General features: G+C 43.6%; 1 protein-coding gene across 2 annotated transcripts in view; it reads left to right on the top strand.

Annotated features, from left to right (window-relative positions):
- The window catches only part of IRAG2 (inositol 1,4,5-triphosphate receptor associated 2), an 871,311-nt gene that overhangs the window by 347,250 nt on the left and 509,306 nt on the right, over positions 1-14,755 (top strand). For both annotated transcript variants that reach the window (XM_069228582.1, XM_069228581.1), the window contains exon 10: positions 10,617-10,694. In XM_069228582.1, coding sequence (XP_069084683.1) covers positions 10,617-10,694 — 78 coding nt within the window. The remainder of the gene's footprint in view (positions 1-10,616; positions 10,695-14,755) is intronic.

The following is a 14,755-nucleotide window of genomic DNA, read 5'->3' on the forward strand; positions in this document are numbered from 1 at the left end:
CTGAAAAGCCAGCCACAGCCATACTCTCTTGGCGGGTTCCAATGTAACCTAATCATGTGTCTAGTGCTTCTTAGAGTCTGCTTGCCTGTGCTCTAATGGTTTTTCCAACATGTTTGACGTTGTATATCACAGGGTGGTGGGGGCTATAAAAAGTAGCATTGATGGATCAGCGGTCCAGACCAGAGGTGTAGTGCAGATACATGGCTTAGAGGTGCTCTGGGCTATAAGTATTTGAAATCTATACACAAAACTTTGAATTCTAGTATTTGTTTTCCGCTGGACGTTATTGAAGCATTTAGTGCTGATCTAATGTGATCATGTGTCCCAATGACTTCATAGATGCCCTGGAAGAAGTAGCTGATAAGAAAATCATAAAGTATTTAAAGAACCTTGCCGGTGATGGAGTAAAAAGTGCTGAAGAAAATCTTGCAGCCTGATGTAATATCAAAACGTCAGATCAAACAAGCATTTGAGTACTTAGTTCAATCTGATGCTGATGTCGACAGTGAAAGGTACATTTTCAGTCAAGTGAGACAGCAAGCTGGTGAAATGATGGATGAGTTTGTTGAAAGACTTGGTGTGCTTATCAAACAAGAAGTTTAGTGAATTTAATGGCCTAAAAGCTATACTTCTCAGAGTCTTTGGCTTTCTGTCAGACTTTCAGGAGACTGATATTAAGAGAGACACTCAGTTTAGAAAAAATACTAATGGCTGCAAGAGCCGATGAAAGAGCAGATCAACAAGCTGCTGATACGAAAGGTGGAACAGTGAAAAATAAATCCACGTTGGCCATGAAAAGCAAGCACAAGTATGAAGGAAATGCAGGCAAGTCGACGTCTTCAAAGAAAAAAAAAACTGTATTTCCGATATGGGTTTTCATTTCCCTTTGACAATAAATGTCCAGCCATAGGACAGACATGCAAAGGTTGCGGGAAAGAAAACCACTTCATAAAGGTTTGCAAAGCTAAAGAGAAACCAAACACATCACAGTGAGAAGAGAAAATGGACACCAGACTCGTCCAGAAGCAATTCTGGCCATGCCCACAAGGCCAAAAAGTAACATCAGTTTCGACAAGTAGAAACCAGACATCAAGCTCATCCTGCAAAGGCTCTTCACTGTTATTATCAAGCATCAGTGAAGAAGATGAGTGTGATGATGGTATTGACCGGGAAATGACAGGCGCATATCGGTTTGGCTGCTTGCAAGGAAGAACAAAAGGCAAACCATCAAACAAAACAACTGAATTCAATTGGAAATAGCTACAAGATAACACTATAGGTCAATGGTTGCCCCATAACCTTTATCATAGGCAGTGGTGTGTTGATTAACATCATGCCAGTTGAAGTTCAATAGCCTGTCTTCTGTGCCATGGTGCAACCTGTCAAACATGAAGGTATACACGCGGGTTGCTTCTAAACCGTTGCAGAGTCCAGGGTTATTCACAGCGACAATGCAACATAAAGCAGCACCAGTGCAAGCACCAATTCACGTTCTTCAAGGAATTTTGTTCAGTACCTGCCTACTCAATTTTGCCACGGTTGCTGACATGGGTCTGATATCTCTCCATTACAACCTCCACACACAAACAATCTAAAATTGTGAGCCAGTTTCCATCATTGTTTCATGGCCTTGGAAGACTCAAGGCAATGAAAGTGCAACTTTATATTAATGAGGACATTTGCCCTTATGCCCAGCAGTACCGCAGAGTCCCTTTTGACTTGCATGGAGCCATTGAGAAAGAACTAGAAATGCTGTTCAAGCAAGACATCGAACTCTTCACCAGTCCTACACCATGGGTTTCACCCATAATGGTGGTCCCAAAAGAGGATAGTGAATGTGCAGTGTGTATGTGTGTTGATATACGCTAACCAATAAAGCAATCAACAGAGAAAGACATCCTGGTCTACACATCGCGGACGTGATCATGCAACTGAATAGTGCCAAAGTCTTCTCCTGTCTTGGCCTGAACAAGGGATACCATCAACTCTAGTTAGAAGACAACTGTATGTACATCACTGCTTTTTCGACTCATGTTGGTTTGTTCAGATACAAAAGGTTGAGTTTTAGAGTGTCGTCAGCTGCAGAAATATTTCAGGATGTTATATCTCTCATAATTCAACCTGTCACGCATGCTTTTAATTACAGTAATGACATGCTGGAATTTGGAGCAACGCAAAAGGAACATGACACAAGTGTTCCACTTTCATGCTGATGAAGGACTCTGTGAATGCAGCAAAGTGTGATTTTCAGAAGAGCAAATTTAAATTCTTTGGGCGCATATTCTCTGATGGTGGAATGACTCCTGACCTTGATAAAGTGCAAGCACTGTCAGCTACTTGCCCCCTCACAAGATTTCACCATGCTATGATCCTTCGTAGAAATGGCCAGTTATTGCCCAACGTACGTTTGTGGCTTTGCTACAGTGAGTATGCCATTGAGAGACTTGACTAAACAAATTGTCCCTTTCCAGTGGTCAGCTGAATGTGGTCAAAGCTTCTTCAAAACATCAAAAAATTCAATTGAGAATGCAGCTGAGATGGCCTATTTGACCCAAAGTTATCTACTGAGATCACAGTAGATGCGAGCCTGGTGGGGCCTGGTGCAGTCCTTGCTCTACATAATGGTCACCCAAATGCTCATTGACACGTTGTGGCATATGCCAGCCGGTCTAAAACTGAATGTGCCTATTCTCAGCCAGAGAAGAAGAAACTGCCTGTTTGTGTACATTTTGATGGGTTTCTATATGGAAGACATATCACTATCATTACAGATCACCAAGCGCTGCTCACTATTTTTGGAAATCCGAAAGCCAAGATTCCCCCTCGCTTTGAGAGGTGGGGGTTGAAACTGCAAGAGTATGACAACACAATTGTACACAAGCCAGGTAAAGATCAGAACCTTGCTGATTAATTTTCACAAGTACTATTACATCGCCACAATGTGACATCCAAACCTGCCGAGGAGTACATTAACTTCCCTGGAGGGTCAAGCACACCAGCAGCCCTATCCATTGAACAGATAATTGCTGCTTCAAATGCAGATAAGAACATGCCTAGCATCAAAGACATAATTTCAACTCAATTGTAAAAGAGGAGCACTCTATATTTTGCTGACTATGTTAAATTTCAAAAAATTTACATTGTACAGGATGAACTGTCAGTGACCAGGGAAGGTGTTGTATGGGGAGGCTCAAGAATGTCGTACCCGAGAGTCAAAGACAGCAAGTCATTGAAGTAGCCCATGCATAACATTGTGGCATTGCAGCCTCCAAGAGAGCCCTAAGAGACAGAGTGTGGTTCCTGCGTCTAGACAAGCGAGTTGATAGGCAGTTACAAAGATGGCACTCAGTTCCCTATCTCCTAAGTGACACAACATCCATTAACAATGTAAGATTTTCCTGCACAGGTTTAGGAAGGAGTTGCAGTTGAATCCTTTGCACCCTTAGGATACTGACATCTCATGGTAGTCATTGAGGAGTATTCACTCTCTCCTCTAGTAGAGGAGCCATCATCAACAACCCATGACAGGGTAATTGAGTGGCTGGATGACATCTTTGCAGGGTGGGGTATCCCCGCCATTCCAAATCTGACAATGGTCAACCTTTCAGTAGCAAGGAACTCGATGAGTTTCTAGTCAAAGTAAATGTCAAGCATTAAAAGAGTACACCTCTGCGGCCAATTGTGTTGTGAAATGATTCATGGGTACTCTCAAAAGGGTAATTCAGCGAGCATCAGTGGAAGGGATCGAGTTAAAGCAGGTCCTGTGTCAAGCCCTCTGTGTTTATCATTCAACTCCTCTCTACACAACTGGTGAGAGTCGTGCCACCTTGCTATTTGGGAGAGCCATCTGAACCAACCTGCCACAGTAGCAGTGGACCAACCCTTAAAAGCTGATAAGATTAATGTCAGACACGTCTCGAAACTGCAAAATGAAAACATTTTCTGATCGGTGTTGAGGAAACAGTCTCACATGAAGGTGACTGGTCCCTGGTCAAGCAGAAACAAAAGCAGAAAGCGAAACTCCGTTTACTGTTGACCCTCTGACGATTATGACTGGAAAGGGCACATTGTGATAGTGCATAATCCCGAAAAGTCCATCACACGGGACTTTTCACACTTTAAGCACCAACCTCAACGTTTGTCAGATCTTGCAATTATGAATGCGGGTGATTCTGCCTAAGAGTCCAGATCAAGCATCAGAGCCTGTGCCATCGGTGCACCACCAGAGTGCATCTCAACCACCTCATACCCCTCAGTCTGGCCGACTATTGCAAGCACCTCAAGAACATATTGAAGAAATTTAATGTGACTGTTTTAACTTTTTATTTAACAAAGGGGAGATGTAGTGTTGTGAGACAGTGTGCTTGGACCCTTGTGGTTCTAAGCGAATTCAATGGAGGGATTACATAACTTGTTGAGAGGTGTTAAGGTGTGGTTATTAACGGTTGACATAATCATAGTGCAGTGTATGATCATAAGCTGAAACTTAGACATATCTACAGAGCTGTGTGTGTGGTCATTTGTATGCTCCTGAGCTAGGGAGGACGCTACAATATCCATGTTTCTCTCTGTTGTCTCCCTTATTTCGGTTTCACTTTCTGCATTTCCCTGTTCCTCTGTATTTCTCCTGATCACAGGTTGAAGTGGGCATTCTATGGGGAACAGCCTGTCTATAATTTTGTCCTTAATTATTATTGTGATTATTGCCATATTGTAATTATACAAAAACATTTTCAATGTTAATCCTCACCTATGGTGAAAGCAACAGCGATGGGTCTCAACTTCTGGCAAGCCACTGGAGAGAAGACCGCTAAACAAGAGACCCGCTTTCTCACAAGGCTGCCTGCTTCCTGAAATGAATGTAAATATGTGTAACTGGTTAATCAACAAATGTAAAGGATTGCTAGGAGACTTTAATTGATTGAGGCACATGAAGCTTCTTGGTGACAAAAATGATTTCCTTTTGAGACGTAATTTAATGGCGTCTGTTACCAGCTGAGTTCTGAAGTGTCCTTATCTTGCACATTTGAAATTATGAAAAATGTTTGCCCTAGGTATAGTTGGAATGCGAGTTAATAAAAATTATATTTTAAAAGCATTTGTTTTATCTTAAATACTAAATCTTTTTGCACATTTTGCATCAGGGCTACATTATGTTGTTTGTACAATTTTAAAATAATGACATAAATTCACAGTGGTTTGTATCAGAGGCTAGATTGATAGCACTATAAATTTTCAAGGCACTGTTCTCAACCATGCCAATCAAGATTAAACGCTGTGGCTGTCCGGTTACAGATACAGACATCTCCCATGATCACATTAACCAATTAAGGTTTCGTAACATAAAATAATACATTTCCCACTATTTTAACTTTCATTTGTCTTTTATCATTTAAGGTGTATTATTTTCCTACCTGATGATGAAAGACCGCCAAACAAACTTTTTCATTTTAGCCACATCACTGATGCTGCCTCCTTTGCACTCACGATCATAGTTCCCATTTTTTTTAAAGCACCTCATCCTCTTCTCTTGATCCCTTTGTCTCCCTTTTCCTCAGCCATTACGTCTCACTGCCCTCCCTTCTCCAAATATCCCAAATGCTCTTCCCCCTATAAATGTCATGCTATTGCAAGGCAGCATTGGCAATTGGTGAATTTTGTCACTGATTTATATCCCAGTGGGCCACTGAGCCTTTTGTGCTTCCAAGGTTGATAAAATGAGTACCATTGAGTTGGTTAACAGGTATCTGTTTCTCAGTGGCATGGAGGTGAGCTCCATGGGACAATTCTCTTCAGAGATACTTTTTATCTTTGTTATCTTCAGCTCTTGATACTCTGAGTACAGGAAGCCCTATGATGCACACAACCAGTAGGCATGACCGTAAAGGGATGGAAGGTAGAGCCTGACTACCAGCTTTCACTCTTGACCTCTAGAACGATGCATTTATCACAATGGCAAGCATTTAGCTCTCTGAGGAATCCTGTTCTAACACAGGTACCTCTCCTAAAACTAACCAGCACACAAGGTCATGTGCTACATATCTCCTGCTGTCGAGGCTTATGCTTTCTACATAACCTACACAGAGAAATGCATGTACATGCAGCACAAAGTCGAACAATAATAACACCCCTCTCAGGACCTAATCCACTTCTCAGTGAGCTGAGAGGCCTGATTTGCGAGCATTATCTGCATATGGCTGCTTTGTCAAGCTAGGGGCTCTGCTGTCTCTGTGAATATTTGGGAAGTTTTGATGTCTACAATATATCAGCAGTGGCTCCTCAGTTGAAGAAGCAGCGCCCCATTGCTGCAGCCAGCAGATGAAAGCATTACAAATAAAACAATTGTATTAGTGTTTTGTTTATCATCACAGACCTGGAGCTGAGTTTTTGGGGCAGGGCAAAACCTTTCACAGCAGCAAACCTGGAGGTGCACATGTCAGTTTGGCCGGCTCTGTAAAGACTGCCAAAAGAAATGCACTTAGAATTTCTCCAGCCTCCAACTCGAGCTGTGTTGCACAGCTGGGTGGAGAACAGCAGGCACAGGCTTCCAGTCCTTATGGGAGGGCAAAACCAGCCCACTCAGACCGATCCCAGCACTTCTGTCATGCTGGATAATAGTTTTACCAACATGAAATCAGCGTCTGGATTGGCGCAAGGGTGTCTGGGAGCCTGTGCACCAGAAGCAGTAAAGCAGCGAGGCAGCTGGTGGCAGGTAAGTAATCTTTTGTTATTTTTATTATTGTTCCTGTGCCCCCCACCACTTTTCGCTAATACCAGCTGCCACTGGTCTATATTACCAGGTGTGATGTGCCATAGCTGCACAGTAACTGTAAATTAGAATGGAGATGCTGCAGCTAGGGGTGAACAATGGCAGTCCAACCACAGGTTTGGGCAGCATTTTCCACCCACTCCATATGCTCTGTGGTTATCCCTCCTTGTTCAATTCACACTTCCCAGACCCTCATTTTTATGCCCCATCAGATTTGGTGTATAATGGTACTTTTACTATTCACAGCAAACATATTGTATTTCATACATGCTTTGAGGGGCTTCGATTCAGTCTTCTTCAGCCATGGCATTCTCTAGTACAGGAAGTCAACATGAGCGTCTGCAGGGCGGAAGGTGGGGGCACTTGTTCCCCTCTCACCCCCAGATTTAGGTACAGCCTGGTGTGCAGGCTGACAGTGCAGTGTAACACTTCGGCTGCTGTAGTGTATAACCTGCCTGCACTAGTACGGCCGCGGGCCCCGCCAAAAAGAATCTGGGACATCCTCCCCCCCCCCCCCAAAAAAAAGAACAATTCTACAGACGCCCATGAAAGTCGGCCATTGGCTTGACACATTAATCACATCCTGGATCAGCCCATCAGAGTGTTTGTCTCACCTTCTTACCTTCCTTTTATTAGCTCCTTTCGCGCATCCTTCCAGCTCTATGGAACCCCTGGGAACCTATTTTGCACCTGAAAAGAAAATTGTCCTTACCCATTCAATTCTTAATCTCATCCAGGCATTGTATACACTTTGATCAGCATGTGTGTATGAGCGTTAAACCTATTGGCTTTGCTAATGCTTGTAACTAGAGAAAATCTATACCAAGCCACTGATGCAAACAGGTGGAGGCTAAACTTGGAAGTGCTAAAAGGAAAGCCCACGCAGGGACTTGTAACCGGAGTCACTGGTAACTGGTCTTCATTGCTTTAATTTAATTTATTTAGGTAATGACCCAATAAGGCAGCCTCGCTCTACTTAATGCCTTCCGACAGTCACGAACAGTGCACTGCTAATCGGCTTTTTGTAGATGGAATCTTGCTCTGCAAGAGAACAAAATGTTGACTAGTGGTCAGGAAGTTTATGATTAGGTACCGACGAGATAAGCAACGTTTTCTGTCCTGACTTGCACTATTGCACGTGCAAGGTAGTCTGTGCAGGGCATCTGGAATTGTGCAGTTCTGCGGCTTTTTTGCATAATTATGGATTTGCCTCATAATCCATCATCTTCTGCACAATCTGCAGATGCTAACAACAGATGTTTTTAGCTCTAATGGATCACAAATGTAGTTATTAAAAATGCGATGACGTTCGTGTGCAGTGGAAGGCCCTTCGCAAAAATTACCTGGTCATCATTCATTTGCTTACTTCTGTATTTAGCTGTTGAATTGATACTAATGAGGTGAAATCTTTGCCCAAACAGTATTACCATGTGTAAACATTTCAAATGAATAAAAATGTGCTGCGTTGTGTCACACAATTTGCCTTTTCTTGCAGCATAATTTAGTCAACCCTGCCACATAATTTGGTGCTCCTCTGCGGCATAATTCCAGTGCCGCTGATTTTAGGGCTACTTGTCCAGCCACTAATGGAAACACAAGCTTTCCAAACCTAGGCTCCTGTGCCGCCCTCCTCCTGGCTGCAGGCATGCAATGTTTCAGAGGTTTTTGGAGACTGGAAGAACGAGGAACAGACAAATAGTGTGCCTGGCAGGAGCACTTTAAATGTGACTGAAGCTGGTGAGAAACAGATGTTTGTCCTGCAAGCAGCATGTTGCTTGCAAGTCACATGTAGATGACTGCTGGTCTAGAGGTTGAGGAGAAGGCAAGCTGAAACTGTTTATGCACTGTGATGAGAGTGGGAGCTTTGGGTGAAGGAGCAGTGGCGGCTCCTCTGCTATGGCGGAGGAGTGTCACTCAACCCCCCCCCCCTCGCCAGCTGCTGCAACTCCTTTAACAATGAAAGGACAATAAACCTAGTTTGTTGTCCTTTCATGTTAAAGGGGCGGGGTATTGGGGATGATGAGCACTGAGGGTAGAGCACTCTGCACTCACCTCAGTGCGCATGTATGTTTGAACACACATGTGCACTGTGCCCTCTCCAGCCCGGCACTGTTGCTGCTGGAGACAGCAGGCACAGATTCCCAGTCTGCCTGGGAGCACCCTGGCTGGGCACTTCCAGCCAATCCTAATGCTGCCTTGAGCAGTGTCCGGATTGGCTGCAGGGTAGGCTGGGAGCCTGTGACTGCCTGCTGCTGAGATGAAGATCGGTTGTAGTTTTTTAATATTTTTTTATTGTATTAATTTCAGCCCCCACTCTTCCCCACCCCCTATAATCCCAGCGAGCCACGACTGTGAAGGAGGCCTCTGAGCATGTGTGCTCTGGGGCCAGGTTTTTCATCTTTCTCACTTGCTAGAAAGGTGAGCAAGGGGTCTTTTTAACCTTGAATTGTCAATCACGTTGAAGATAATGTATTTTTACATTTTCAACATGCAAGTAGTCTTCACATCATAGCAGTTTGTGAGACCCGCAATAGAATCTCCTCAAGCTGCCGCTAGCAGCATCATTGAGGCAAAACCTAAAAAAACTAACTCAGTCCTTTTGCTGAAGGAAGAAGGCAGTCTCTTTAGCCCCGGACACTTGTAAACCTTTCATTGTGGCAGGGAGTAGCTATAGATTCTCATGAAAACTGACAGCTTAGCTAAAATGGATTTGTTCATAAGAGACATTTCAGCACCACATGATTTACTCAACCTGCATGAGTGAGTCAAATTGGGGTTTAAGCCATTCTTAGGTTCTCACAAAGATGAGACTCGAAGGACATTCTGAACTCTGGCTTTCTACCAAAGGAGAGTGGGACACACCCCAAATAGCGAAGGGAGTGTAAGATGCTATCACCAGGGTGCCAATTTACATTACAGCTCACTAGACAACTGGTTCCTAGGCCAGATGCTTTCCAGACTAACCCTCTGACTGGAATTCGTTGTTATGAAGTGCAGGCTGAAGTATCACCAACTGCATTCCAGTGGGGCTTCTTAAGAGGCCTTGGTCAGTAACCGTGAATGCCTACGTGAATGGAATTGGGTTGAGGCCGACCTAAACCCTGAGAGAAGTTTTCTTACCTCCTCTCAGAATGCCTTGCACAGAGCACACATCTTTAAGCCAACCTCATTTTGAAAGGATGTAATAAACGAAAAAGGCAGAGAAGAGTGAACATACATCAACAATGTCAGAGCTGCATTGTAGTCATTAGACGCCCACTAGTAGGAACTGCTAGCTCAAGCACTGTAACTGGCCTGTTAGGTCGTTCTCTCCTGGAGGCAAACTGATCTTTAGCATACATTCAACTCCATGATTACTTAATGCCTGGAACTCTGGAAGATTAACCTTACTGGGGCAGAATTGATCTTCAATTGCCTGCCCAAGAGCAGACCCATGGACAGTGCGTTGCTCCTCTGCTTTTGATTGCCGACTTGTCACTTCACTGGTGTCAGGCTTGCTTCTAAAGACCTATCTTATTGGTAGTACTCCATGGTCCTTGTAGATGCTTCTGTTTAGGAAAATTAGTTTCAATGCAATGTGTGCATATTTGTTCACTAATCCTTCTACGGGCTGAAATTCAGGAAGCAAGCAGTATTTTGTGCATGGAGGTCATTATGTTTTTCTTGGAAAACAATGGTTTGGAAGCTTCAGTTTTTTTGTGCTGCTAGAAATAAAAGCTACATTTAACATTGATTGTTTGCTTTGTAATACACCTGAGAAAAATGTTTATGGTTACCAGCTTGTTGTTTTATGTTCAACTTCTATTTTTTTTTATTTATTTTTTTACTTTCAATATTTGCCTATCAGAATATTCAGTGTGCTGTGGATGTGGATAACCTTCAAAGGAAGATGGCAGAAGTATTGGGCAATGTTGCTGAGCTTCAAGTAAGCATTTTAATGTTAACGTTTTAAGAGTATAATGTATGCAAAAAACATATTAAAATAGGGTCTACATTGTCTGCTGAAACGAGAAAAATAGATTCACACACTGCCCAGGTCCTCTTCCATGACATTTGATTTTACACCATGCCTTGGCATATTTTTAACAATATCTGATAGGAATCTTTAAAATGCCTCAGATGGGTTTTTGGGTGAGTAGATTTAAGGAAATGAAGAATTAATCTTGACTATATTCAGCCTAGGTAGGTGCATTTCATCAATACATGGGTGAGGGAGAAGCAGTCTGAGTTGGTATATATGAGAAGGTTGGCTATTACTTGAGAGTAGGCTGTAATACAGGGGAGGCAGGCCTAGGTGTGAGCTTCATCTGCATTGAAAAGGTAGGCATCATTTGAAGCTCAGAAAGGGGCTGGGCACAGCCCTCTAGGCCATCCTATCAAAGGAGGAGTCCCATTCCACACTCCCAGGGCCCTTTGTCCACTGTCTGGGACCAATATACATCTCACCACAGAGGAGCCTTCAGGGGTCAGGTGACAGATGGACACTAGTAGGAAAGCCTTTAGGTTTTGAGCAGAAAAATTGCATATTTCCAAAGGTGTTTTTTCCAAACTATAATATATAAATCCGACTTAACCATTAGGTTGGATTTTACTTTACCATTAAACTTAGTCCTTAATAATTTTTCTAGCTACTTTCAAACTGAATTTATTAAAGGTGATGGTGTAAACCATTGTTAACCTATGGGAGAGACAGCCTTGTCTCAGTGAGAAAATGCATTTCTATGATTTTCACTGCCAGGACAGGTAAAACATAAATTATACATGTCCTACTTTTTCAATACCATGCACCCTGCCCTATGGGGATTTAGGGCCTACTTTATCCAGTGAGTGACCTATAAGTATTAAAAAGGAATGTTCAGGCTTGGCAAAAGGTTTGTTTGCTATGTTGAAATGACAGTTTAAAACTTCACTGCAGACTGCATTGGACTTGGACCTGTATGTAAATTAAATGTGCCAATTGAGTTTGCCAGTTTGTACCATATTTAGAAGAGTGAGCACAATCACTTTACCACTGGTTACCAGGAGTAAAGTGGGCTGAGGCCTATGCCCAACAAGTATGGGTTCAGCAAAGAAAGGCAAAAACCTAGGGGAATGCCATGCAAACAATGCACATTTCCAACATTGAGTAAAACAAGGCCTTATAATGCATGTGGACCAAATTCTATTAAAAAATATAAAAATCGACCATCATATTCATCAGATTATTATTGTGGGTAATAGTAGCCTCAATTCAGAGTACCCCCCTACAACCCACCCCCCACACACAACCAAACCTGCGTGACCTAATATGGGATAAACATTCAGATATATAATCATTAAAGGTGATGTTTATGTTACTTTTGTCCATAAAATGTGCTTTCTGATATTGGGGTGGAGGGTGTACCATGTAGCTGGCAGTGCATGTCTGTTAAGGATGTTCAGCAGCTGCTTAGTTCTGAATAATGATTGGGTAACATGAATTTAAGAAACTACAAAATACTGTAAGGGGGGCCTTTAATGCTGGACATTTTAGATAAATTGACAGCGGTGTAGTGCATTGCAAGGTCTTTAGTTCTTTTAGCCGTAACTGGAATGATGTACTTGTGTTATGAAGAAATCTATAATAAACTTGTCCGGTTGGAAACCTGAATGTATTACCTTCTGGGGAGATACCTAATAGCCTCTTCTATGTAAATGTCCATTACTGCTCTGTGTGTGGGTCATGTATGAAGGTGTGTGCTTGAATTAATCCTACCCACTGGCAATGGCTGGGGCCGCTTCCCAATCAATTTTTTTCTTTTCTTTTCTTTTTTTTTTTTTTTTTACCCCACCATACCACCTCAGTTTTGACCCAGTGATATGGAAATCTGTCTTGACCCTGCTCCTGATGACAACAGTCCCTCCCGAACTGCCAGACCAGGTCCTTCCTGAACCGGAACACAAGCAACCTAGAATGGGTTTCACTCTAGTGAGGGCTCTTTAGCCATGCCTAGCTGGGTTCCAGTGGCACAGTGAGCCCAGGACCCACTTCTCTCCATATCCAGCTCATTTATTGCAGCAATTGCAAAAAGAGCAAAGTGATCAATGGAATGCTTGAATTAATCTCCACTACTGGCAGTCCCTCCGGCCGCATCCCAATCCATCATTCTTATGTCCACCATGCCACCTCAGTTGGGACACAGCCATATGCAAATCAGTCTTCACCCTGACCCTAAGGGGAACGGTTCAGCCCGAACTGCCAAGCCAGGTCCTCCCTGAACCAGAACACTAGCAGCCTAGAACGGGGTTTGTCCTCTTCAGCCAGGTATAGCTTCATTCCAGTAGCACAATGAGCCCTTGACCCTCGTCTGGGCATGAGCATAGGTGCACTGAGCACAGCAGATGTAAAAACAATAAGGTGATGGATGGAATGCTTCAATTAATCTCAGCCACTGCCAGGTGCTTGGGGCCATATCCTAATCCATTGTTTTTCTGCCCACCATGGCGCCTCACTTTGGACCCAACCCTGTGCAAATCAGCTTTGACCATGCTCCTCATGGGGACAGCCCAGCCTGAACTGCCAGGCCAGGTCGTCCATTAACCAGAACACAAGCAACCTAGGATCATCGTCGCCTTCGTTAGAGATCTTCAGCCAGGTATCGCTTGGTTCCAGTGGCACAGTGAGCCCGGGACCCTGGGTCTGGGCATACCTAATGCAGTGAGCATAGCAAATGCAACAACAGGGTGATCGTTGGAATGCTTGAATGAATCTCAGCCACTGGCAATTGCTTGGGCTGCATCCCAATCCATTGTTCTTTTGCCCACTATGTCACCTCAGCTTGGACCCAACCAAATTAAAATCAGTCTGGACCCTGCTCCTCATGGGAATAGTCCACCCTAAATTGCCAGGCCAGGCCCTCCCGGAACTGAAACGCAACCCCTCCAGCTTGGTTCCAGTGGCACAGTGAGCCCGGGACCCAGATCTGGGAATACCTGGCCTACTTAGGGCAGCAAATGCAAAACAATAGAGTGGTGGACGGAATGCTTGAATTAATCTTAGCCACTGGAAATTGCTCAGCCACATCCCAATCCATCATTCTTTTAGTAACCATGCCACCTCAGTTCAGTCCCAGCCATAAGCAAATCAGTCTTGATCATGCACCTCGAGGGAATAGTGAAGCCCAAACTGCCAGGCCCTCCGTGAACCGGAACACAAGCCAGTGGCTGAGATTAGTTCAACCATTCCATCCATCACCTTGTTGATTTTTGGATTTGACGCCCTATGTGCACCAGGTATGCCCAGACGTGGGGTTACAGACTCACTGTGCCACTGGGACCAAGGTATACCTGGCTGAAGATTCATAACTAGCGCAAAACAAGTTCTAGGTCGCTTGTGTTCATTTCAGTGAGGACCTTGCCTAGCAGTTTGGGCTGGGCTGTTCCCATGAGGGGGAGGGTCAAGTCAGATTTGCGTATGGCGGGGTCCAAACTGAGGTGGCATGGTGGGTGAGAAATTATGGATTGGGATGTGGCCTGAGTAATTTCTAGTGGTTGAGATTAATCCAGGCAGTTCATCCATCACCTTGTTGTTTTTTGCATTTCAGGGAATAATCGCAGCTCTTGTCAGGGTGAGCCCTCAAAATCTTTTAATGAACCTGAGCTCAACCCCCTAGTACCTACGGCACAGAGCAGCCAAACTTAACTTAGGGCAGTTTCAAAAGTGTGTATACATTACCAAAACAATAAAGTCAAAACACTAAACAATAAAAACTCCAAACTTAAGTTACCATAATATAGTAAACTTCAATGAGTAAAATCTCACTGAAACAAGATAAATCCAATAAGGAGAACTAGAGATATAGGTTTTCAAATTTGCAAGTGAAAATAACATCAAAACACTCACCATGCCGGGACCAAGGTGTGATTTGAGACCCACTGCGATGGAGCATGGGTCAGATACTTAAGCCAGGTTTGACCCTGTTGGAGGTTTTTGCTTGAGACTTAGACTTTTTTCTGGTAGTCAAAATC

This window comes from Pleurodeles waltl, chromosome 4_1 (assembly GCF_031143425.1).
Source record: "Pleurodeles waltl isolate 20211129_DDA chromosome 4_1, aPleWal1.hap1.20221129, whole genome shotgun sequence".
NCBI classification, from domain to species: domain Eukaryota; kingdom Metazoa; phylum Chordata; class Amphibia; order Caudata; family Salamandridae; genus Pleurodeles; species Pleurodeles waltl.